Source organism: Sesamum indicum, linkage group LG15 (assembly GCF_000512975.1).
Source record: "Sesamum indicum cultivar Zhongzhi No. 13 linkage group LG15, S_indicum_v1.0, whole genome shotgun sequence".
NCBI classification, from domain to species: domain Eukaryota; kingdom Viridiplantae; phylum Streptophyta; class Magnoliopsida; order Lamiales; family Pedaliaceae; genus Sesamum; species Sesamum indicum.
Genome location: NC_026159.1, coordinates 5990368 through 6000194, shown reverse-complemented (window position 1 = coordinate 6000194; position 9827 = coordinate 5990368). Strand labels below are relative to the sequence as shown.

The window sequence follows — 9827 nt, the reverse complement described above, 5'->3', positions numbered from 1 at the left end:
CAGACGATCATAATTAGCATGAATCTTTGTAGAAGTGATAAAACTCCTCACAATCAAAAAGATTTGAATTTCAAGGATATACTCAATCAATTTAACAGATAGAACAGGATTTTTCTCATTCATATTATCTTGCTTGCTGGAGGATGATTGTGGCTCACCTGGCAAGGACCGTAGCTCAAGATCACATTTTTGTCATCTGTAGTGAAATCGAGGACAAATGCATCTCTCAGAAGCATAGTTTGGAAACGGGTGAAAGAAGCACCTATTCGAAGATCTATTTCCTGCATAATTCCTTTATCCATTGAATCTTTGAATTTTCTGATATGAGGCAAAATAACAATGAACAAGAGCTGTCCTTTAGGGGACACCCAATGATTTGATGCTCAACATTTCATTGTGGAAATGTTGGGTTCAAAACCCATTGGGACCGTGTGTGTGTGGGTGCATGCATGGGTTAAAAAAAACAATAAACAAGAGCCAATCTTTTAAATTTTCAAATATAAAGCAAGACTATAACCAAGGGCCAGCTAGCATGCAAGATAACATTTTTTGATGGTCTCCAAATCTTTCAGCCAGCAGTATTGGACAAAAAATTATATAACAGGTAAATAAATTAGAGATAAGATGGTAAAAAATAATAGGATAAATTAATCACAATAAAGATATTTCAAGAATGTTGTCAGAGCTATCAGGTAAATAATTAAAACCCAATGAGTTTCGTTTGACTTACTTGTCGAACATCTACAGCATCAGCAAACAATTGATTAGGCCGAATAAGGTGCTGTGCAGCGTAATGAATTTCCCTGAGCATCCCAAACTTTGTCACTGAGCATAAGTAAATAGATATAAAAAACAACACCGGAATAAACAAGTGTACAATATTATCCAGCTATCGAAACCTATCAATCAGGGCAGAGAAACGAGCTCTCCAGATGTTGAGATTGCGATTCGCCCGGGTACAAACTTCTACCACCTCAAATGCTATATTTTCTCCTTCTCTGTCACAATCAAGCCACAAGATAAGCCACTGAGACTTTCTAGCTTCCTCCTCGAGTGTCTTCTCAATGTCTGACTTATCCTAAATAAACCAAAAGGCAGTCATAAATTCTTTTCAACAATTATCTTTGTCAAACTAGAAAATGCATTGGTTCAGATACTTGATGTTAGTCTAATGCATGCTTCAGTGGTACTTATACAGAACTTCCAGAAATTTAAATAGCACAGACATTCTTATATGAACCAAAGGAACAGTTCACCAAATTTAAATGCTACTTCTTTCATCCAACTTTGATTTGTAAACCATATAAGTGAACAACAACTCCCCACCCCCCCAACCACGCACAAATTATTCTAACCAATCACCATCAATCCTTAGAAAAAAGAATCTTTAGACATGCAGTTAAAGATACATCCCTGAATCATCATTCTTATCAAAGATTATAACTTGCTCCGAAGAAAATCATTCCCCCATCATATGTTTGTGATAGGAGATTTTATGAACAAATATTAACCTCCTTCCACAACGAATTACCCACCCATGACAATGTACATAAATTCATCCAAGGTCTAGTCAACTTTCTCATTTTCGGAGCAAGAAACAACTTGAACACGTGAATGCACGGATAAACGCACAGCATAGCGTTCCACCGGCAAGATACAAACTTTAAAGCACAAAGGACAAAAGACCTATCACTCAACCATCAAAAAATTCAAGTACGCACATGAGGCACATGTTTCTTGACGGGGGCATGGTAGAGATCGACGGGGTCACATGAGTGCCATTTCCGATAGCGATCCTCGAATTCGACCTCCATGAGATGGCCGGTGACGGAAGTGAACGCCATGTGAAACTGCTGGTTCTGAATGGCGTAGTTGAATTCGAATATCTTGTTGTATCTGGACCGCCCCTCCCTCACTCTCAGTCCGCCGCTTGATGGATTCCTCGCAAGTATACCAGAAACCGCTTTAGCCACCGAAGGCTTCTCCGCCACGTTCAGCGCCCGCAACGGCCGTCCTCCGCCTCCCGCCATTCGGAAAATGCTATTTCAGCAGCTGGTACTGTCAGTATTGGCGTCACTGTTCGCCTTCATGCGGAATGCCAACCAAGTGTTTGCTCAAGGGATTTGAGCGTTTTCCCGCCTTTTGATTGCACTGTGATTTGACTCCAATGCCCCTTAAGATTTTTTCCTTTAACTTAATTACAGTTAAACCTCTCTAAAAATACAAAATTATATTTTCTCCCTAAAAGATTTTAAAATTATACTTACACCCTCTCTAAATATTTATTATTTAAATAAGTCAGTAATATTAAATAAGAATTTTTATTAATATCAACAAATTTAATAAAATTTGACTAGTAAAGAGATCTATTAATTAAACCAAGACAAATATATTTAAAATATTATATATAATTTTCAAATCACAGAGGGGTCTAAGTGTAATTACATTAAAACTTCATAAAGAATGGGCATAATTATCTCGAAAGCAATTAATGAATTTAAAATTTTAAAAATAAAGAGCAGACCAAAATTATTTAGGACACTAAAAGGGCTCACCCCAATAGTATAGATGACGTATGTAAAGATAGGTCCATTTTGATGTATAGTTGGGGAACTTATAATTCAAATTGAGTTTGGCCAAACTTGAACCAATTGTATGAAAAGTATAATATAGTTATCATGTTATTGATATTAATTCGAAAAATATAATCAATCACATAATAAATATATTACACTTGCTTAATGATTAGTTTGATTCTTCAGACGTGATCTGTATAAGATTTTCCCAATATAATTATGGGTTCGGCTCCTGTTGCTAACTGGAAATTGTATCGGTAGATAGTCTACAAGTAGGGGTCCTATAGGCCTTGAGGCATGGCCTTAACCCATTGTAGCTCAAAACTTTTTATAACAAAAGAAGACATTGATAGATTGAAGGGGAAAATTCCCCAAAATGCCAACTGTTCAACTAACTATTGCCGAAAATGTAGCACATCCTCCAATTCAGACAATATTAGTACTAAATAATCACTACCAAAAAAAGGCATATGCATTGAAGCTAACATAGAACACAGAAGGGGACAAACACATAATACAACTAATAAACAGTTTGATAAATATCAGCTCATGATCAAACATTTTATTCGGCCTTCATTACCAGCCCTGTTCTGTTCATGCATGTATGAAGGCTCCCTGCAATCAACCTCACTGTGGTCTGAATGATATATCGTGGTCGGCCTCGTTGAATTCAGAAGCGCAAAGAAAATGGATCTTTTTCGGAAAGCAAAGACAGTTAGGCTTATAAGCCACAAGGATAAGTACTTGGTGGCCGAAGAGGACTGTTCAACGGTCAGCCAAGACCGTGACGGATCAACAAAGAATGCGGTGTGGACGGTGGAATTCGTTGATGGGAAGAATTGTATTCGGCTCCAGAGTTGTTATGGAACGTACCTGACAGCCTCAAGCATACCGTTTCTTCCAGGAGCGACGGGGAAAAAGGTGATCCAAACGTGGTCGTCCCAGTGTCATTCTGGAGCGGAATGGGAACCCTTGAGGGACGGAATGCAAGTGAGGTTGAGATCGCAGTGGGGCAACTTTTTACGGCCCAATGGCGGTCTTCCCCCTTGGAGAAACTCGGTCACACACGACGTTCCCCACCGGAGCAAGACATATGAGAAGGTGCTGTGGGACGTTGAGGTGGTGGAGAAATGCACTCATCCACTCATGGAACAGGACGGCTCTACGTTCAACAGATCAAGATCAGCCTCTGCATTGATGGATCCTCAGAACCAAAGCGACAACGTCAGAAGAGTGTTACTGAGCAATGAGCTGGAAAGCTTTTCAAATGTAAAGTGGTGTTTGTATCAAAAAGCATGCATTCTATTCCCAAGATAATTCGTGATTCTACATGAATTTTATTACATTTTTCATGAAAATGCACAGAATTAAGGGTTTTGTATTGAGATCCAGGTGCCTCTCCTTTCTTTTTTTTATTGCTTACTGATATATACATCACCTGAATGTCGGCTCCAAATGACCACCTTCCAGGAGATATGGAAAATTCGATACCGCCTATATGGATTTGTACCCACATCACTATGAGTTGTTGGACCAAAATACAATAATGTCATTATGTAATTAATTATGTGGGTACAAGCCCATATGGGTTGCATCACCAGGCCCCTGAACCTATATGGCTTGTGACTGTATTTTTGGGGAAGATGTCAAACACTTGGAGGTTTGAGAAGATAATATAGGGTAAATAATTATCGTTAAAACTATTTCTCGTGGGACTTGTTAGATGATGATATTTCTTGAAGCTCTAACATTGGCAGCTCAAGATTGATCCTCCCATGAAGAAAGATCATACTTTGATGCCTCTTAAATTGCTTTTATCTGGTATCATAATTTAGGATACATTGACTCACTGGTACGATACCTTATGAAATGATCAAGTTGATTAAAAAAAAATCCCTTTTGGAGCTTTCATATTGTCGTTAGAAAACTAGCGGCCATTAAATGTGGAACATGTGGCACTAAAAAACACCTATTTGCTCTTTTTGGAGGGAAATGGGAGGGTCCAAACTTTTCTTTAAGCATTTTCCCACTACTTTCACCATTCTTCATTCATTTTTTTTTTTGCTAATTTTGTGTTGAGAAGGTGAAAATCAAGTCTCCATCGACAAGTTCAAAGCTCACTTGCATTTGTGGAAAGGTTGCTCAGTTGAAAGCGTCATGGACAACAGAAAATCCAGGTAAGCTGATTCATTGTTGTGAAAATTCCATAAGTGGTGATGGATGTGAGTTTATTGAGTGGAAAGATAGGACAATGTGTGAAAGATCAAGAGCTGTCATACCTAATTCGCTTCAACGAATCAATAAAATGGAGGATGACATTGTCGAGTTGCAGAAAAATGAAGCAATTGTCGACAAATTGAGGGATGAAATAGCATTATTAAAAAGAAGGAAAAACATTTTGATGGTTTTATTAATATTATCATGGCTTCCTGTTATGTCCAAGATTTTATTTTGAAGTAAAAAATGGATGTAAAATAGGCTTAGCATAATTTTTCTTTTCTATTGTATGTTCAATTTTAGATCTCTATTCTGAGTAACGAGCTACTTCTTTTTTGTTTTTACGGTGGTAAAATGTAGTTCTTTATGTATATGCTTTTTTATTCTCTCTTGTGGTATGTGGCGTTAAGGTTTCAATCTACTATGCATTTATAAAATTGAATTGAAGGACTGGATTTGTAAGAAATAGGGACTAAATAGAACACTCAAATTCCATGCAAACACAAACAAATAATTTATTGACAAAAGATGTATGTTTGTTCGTCAGTACATAAAAAACAAAAACAAAAGATAAATGTTTCTACACTATACAATAGATGTGCAAATTTGCAAAAAGATGATAACAGTGAACCTCAAGGAGACTTCATCCCACCCTTGTTTTTTTTTGGCTTTTGAAGATGATGAAATTGCTTCTGCTAATTCTGAAACTTCTAAAACTTCTTCCCATCTTTAAGTAATGCTGCGGATGACTTCACAATGGCGGTATATGTCGGGTTCAACACAAATCCATGTGGATATGGAGCCATAGGTGCAGGTGTGTGCTTATTGTTATTCTTGGATGCATTTGTTGTGGAAGCCTGAGGGTGGAAAGATAGTGGCAGACTCCTTGCTTGTGTAGATGAACTCATATGACCTAGTTATATAGAAAAGAACAATTTTGTAAGTGCAATTTACCAAGATTTTGAGTCTTTTTTATAATATCTCAGAGGAGTGCATATAATAACCCCGATATTCCATATAAGACTGCAAAATAGGTACAGTATGTGTAGAAGTAAAACCCTAGTCCATTAATCAATGAACAACAATACTCACCCTGTGTTTGCCCACTCTCCAACCCAACCAAAGCCATCATGAACTCTGTGCAAACAATCAACAAACAACGCTCAGGAGCGTAGGCGAAAATTGAAAATCCATTTATCAGAAAGATTTGGTTCTTACTTAGCAGTGTCTGTGGCAACAGGAACAAGTCAATGCAATGTCCTCTCCATCTCATTTTTTATTTCTGTCACAAGGAGCTGCACAAAAGAATAAAGTAATAAAATAGAAGAATTAAATCGCGCACTTCATGTCCAGGGATTATTATGCGGAAATATGAATAAAAGAAAAACTCGACCAAGAAGCATTTTCTTGTCAACATGGATGCGTAGTCTCACTTCTTGCTCACAGTCTATTTCTGGACGCTAATAGAAATAAAACAGAAATACCTTCTTCTCGACATGGAAAGACTGCCAGCTTCAAGTTTTTCACTTGTTTCCTTTGGCTTTAAAAATTGCAACGTTAAGTCTGTTGTCCCTGTCTCCTATAACAAAATAAATCAGGAGAACACGTTCACCCATCAATCAAACTACGAAGACATTACATGTAGCCATTATATGTTTAGAAATAAAAGAGAACAGCATGAATTATGAACTTCCCCAGCTTTGCCCCATGTTAACATAGAAGATTAAGAAAACATTTAACTCAATGAATAGACCAATAAATAACAGAGATATATCTTTTACATGGAAGAAGCATATTCCAAAACATGAAATGCTAGATATCACCAAACCTTTACTCATCTGATGACAAAGAAGACCTATCAACTGCCCAAAGTATTAATATCGTATAACAGTGTTATAAGATTAAGTAGTTAAAGCTCAATATAATTGTACACCTCCAAATGAAATTTGATGGCAACATAAGCTGCTTCACATGCTAAGCTAGCAAAATTAAATGATATTACCCCATTTGAGTTACCATGGTCTCCGCACTGCCATGGATATGCATCTTCAGAGGTGTTTTCTCTCTCCACCTTCTATTCTAGGCCATGGGATATCCATCATTCTTTATTCAATACGTGCACTTCGATCAATGACACGCCTTCCGTTCGGTCCATGAGGCTCAGAGCATCTTTCAAGGTTAGACCACAAAGCATTGACTATATATCAGGAAACATCATCAAAGATGCACCAGGTACTGGAATGAAATATAGAAGATTACTTATGCACCAGAACACACATAACGATCAAGTGCTTACCTCTTTGGCCAGCATTGATTCTAAGCACCTCAAGATATTTAAGCTGGTAATCTTGTTCAATCTGTCCAATACAGGCAGCTCTTGATAGAGCTCCTGCAGAAGACAAAGATGTTGAATATCTTATTTTATAAACTTTTTGGCAGCTTTGGAGAAGAATCATGTATATTCATGCATGTAATAGCAACCAACACCATATTGCTGTGGCGATAAACAAAAATACATGCGTACTTATGTTGTCAATTATCTCAAGTCACATGCATTCATGCAGGAGAATGACAGATGTCAACAATTATGTCATTCAGTCATCAATTGTTGCAAGAAATTTTGACCATAGATATTAGAATTCTCTTAAAGGGGGATTCCCAGTTTAGTGTACAAGATTCTAATAAATATCCAGGTTCCTATGTTGACAGCATAAAATGTAAATTTTTAAGACAATGATATGAGTTGGAAATGCAAAGTTTTGATTGCTGGTTTCTCTATGCAGAAATACGGGAAAAGAAAAAAGAAAAAAAAATACCATGGACATAAATCTGTTGCTAGTTCGGGATCTTTCAGTGATTAGACCTTGTTTAGAGGAGAAAAAGAAATGGTCAAGCCACACAGGGTAACCTGGAAAATATCAAACTTGGTGCAGGCAATATTCACAACAAGATGATAGCACAATATTATGATAGGGGTCTTCAAACCGTACTAGTCCATTTTACTGTTCCTCACTGGACTACACTTGGCAATTCATCAATTAGGAGCACTGCTAATACATCTCCTCTAGAGAGGATGGATCTCTCCTCCCTTTGCTCAGTCAAGATTGCTAGTGGTGTAATTTGTTTTATCAGCTTTCCGGAACATGTTACTAATCTTGTATTAGTTTCTTGGAATGCACTTGGATTCTATGTCAGCTTTTTTACTACAAAAAAGCATTTCATTTCCTTCAAAGATCTAGGGTCAAGAAAGGTACACATCAAAAGGATACTATTTTGCTGCAGAGAGGACCCAAAAGCATAAGGTCAATGTAAAAGGAAAAACGTGAAACATTAATAGGCATTGGTGAGCGACAAAAGGGTTTTAATTAATTTCTTCAGGGTGCATAAAACATCTAAAACTCATATGAGGAAAATCACAAAATATAAGACTAATATGTTCTTAGTCAGAAAATGACAGGTGAGACAGGCTAATGAGCACATCACCAGGAAGTGGAAGTAAAGGTGGAAATCGGGGTGATGCTTAAATTTCTTAGCTGAGTAACAATATGAAAAGTTCATGATGTGGTCTTGGCACTACTGATGGCAATCCATTTACATGGAACTCGAGGCAATGTGGTTATGTTTAAGTTCAAATTTCAACATTTTTAATCAAAACATTCTGTAACAGTGTGCATGTCAAAACAATCCTCTCTCCATCTAAAGCATAAAATGACGTCCTACGTTTTATGTGCTCATCAGTCCCTAGGACTGCAACACCAAAGTTTTAGTTTGAAAGCAAGAGGAGCTTACTTAGTATCACGCGTTTCCTTGAGGCTTCTAGCTTACAGAAATTACTTATTTATCTCCATTATATACTCCAAGAGACTGAAAACCTGGTTTTCAGATCAAAGAACTGATTATCTTTGATAAGTTATCACACAAGATAGCCTTCTGGCACGTCACATCAGTTCTAAAGTGTTTTCCTGACTTCTTAAAATCAAAATTATGATGATATACAAACAGCAGAAGAAGAATCAGTTTTCATGAAAAAGGGCCGGGATTCAAATTAGACTGAGGCAGAACTGTCAAAAATCATAATGGTAACGAGAGATAATACTAACAGCTGTAGGTTGAACTGAAGTCCTCAGTTGCGGCAGCACTGACTCTGCTGTTTCCTTCAATTTCTAGATAACCAATCTTTTCTGCTACAACAATCCTTAAAAGTTCATCCATGTCTTTGATATTAATTGTTGAACACCTTCTGCAGGAAGCACAACTTCTTTTAACTGTCTTATGCTTGGCTTTGAGAGTGATTGCACAAGATTTGAGTCTTTAACAATTGTATTCGCAACCTCAAATGCTAGAATGGTTCGTGCATGTTTGGATTTGTTTTAGAGATGATTTAAACTAAGTGTTGTATGTTTGATGTTGTGATTTGAGAGACAAAAGTTGACGTTCATTGTCAAATCATTTCTGTTTTATCTGATATTTATATTTATGTGTGTTTATATATATTATATATAGAAAATCCAAAACCAAAAATTCACACAAATAAGGTGTAAAAAAAAGCAGGCAAACATTGGTTGTGTTTTGGCCCATCTCGGGAATTCTCCAAAAATGAAACCAAACAAAGCCAAACGTTTCATTATTTTGGTTGTTGCTCCCGAAATAAATTTACCTGTTAAGTTCATGGTCCCAGTAACCCGAAGCGTGTCCAGAACTTCTGCTGCCCTTTCAAGTCCAGCACTACAAGCTCTGGTTAAAAGAGTGCCTACTTCTGAAACCTACAAAAATATAAGATCAATAGCATGAACCCATGACATTTTGCTTCTGATATAAGCCAACAATTTCTACACAACTGAGCAATAGGGTAGAAAAGGCTACCGTAAGACAATAATGTTCTTATTTCAGTTCAGTTCCTCTAGTAATATAATCTTGATACGGCTTAAAACTTCTCTGAAAATCTAAGTCTTGTTTCTTCAAGATTCGATATGCTTCCATCTCCTTGAGCCCAAAATCAATGGTGCAGTCATCAAATTTTAATTTTATTGGGCA

General features: G+C 37.0%; 3 protein-coding genes across 3 annotated transcripts in view; 1 reads left to right on the top strand and 2 right to left on the bottom strand.

Annotated features, from left to right (window-relative positions):
* LOC105178367 (DNA topoisomerase 3-alpha) overlaps positions 1-2132 on the bottom strand; it is a 16646-nt gene extending 14514 nt beyond the window's left edge. The window contains exons 1-4 of the mRNA XM_011101831.2: positions 1722-2132; positions 900-1078; positions 731-803; positions 159-281 (exon numbers count right to left, since the gene is read on the bottom strand). Of these exons, the coding sequence (XP_011100133.1) occupies positions 159-281; positions 731-803; positions 900-1078; positions 1722-2030 (684 nt within the window). The 5' untranslated portion in view covers positions 2031-2132. The remainder of the gene's footprint in view (positions 1-158; positions 282-730; positions 804-899; positions 1079-1721) is intronic.
* LOC105178366 lies at positions 3117-5129 on the top strand. The gene is made up of 2 exons (XM_011101830.2): positions 3117-3845; positions 4660-5129. Exons 1-2 carry the CDS (start codon positions 3264-3266, stop codon positions 5029-5031), a joined length of 954 nt encoding a protein of 317 aa, XP_011100132.1. The 5' UTR covers positions 3117-3263; the 3' UTR covers positions 5032-5129.
* The window catches only part of LOC105178025, a gene marked incomplete in the record, with an annotated part of 7794 nt that continues 3256 nt past the window's right edge, over positions 5290-9827 (bottom strand). Inside the window, 9 exon segments of the mRNA XM_020699075.1 lie at positions 5290-5706; positions 5886-5930; positions 6012-6088; positions 6278-6990; positions 7090-7182; positions 7610-7656; positions 8894-9033; positions 9451-9556; positions 9657-9812. Coding sequence (XP_020554734.1) covers positions 9675-9812 — 138 coding nt within the window.

What these genes read in the sequence shown, in the direction of transcription:
- LOC105178366 (XM_011101830.2), top strand. Translation starts at nt 3,264, where the DNA reads ATGGATCTTTTTCGGAAAGCAAAGACAGTTAGGCTTATAAGCCACAAG. An exon ending in AGCTGGAAAGCTTTTCAAAT is followed by an intron (nt 3,846 to 4,659) that starts GTAAAGTGGTGT and finishes TGTGTTGAGAAG; the next exon opens with GTGAAAATCAAGTCTCCATC.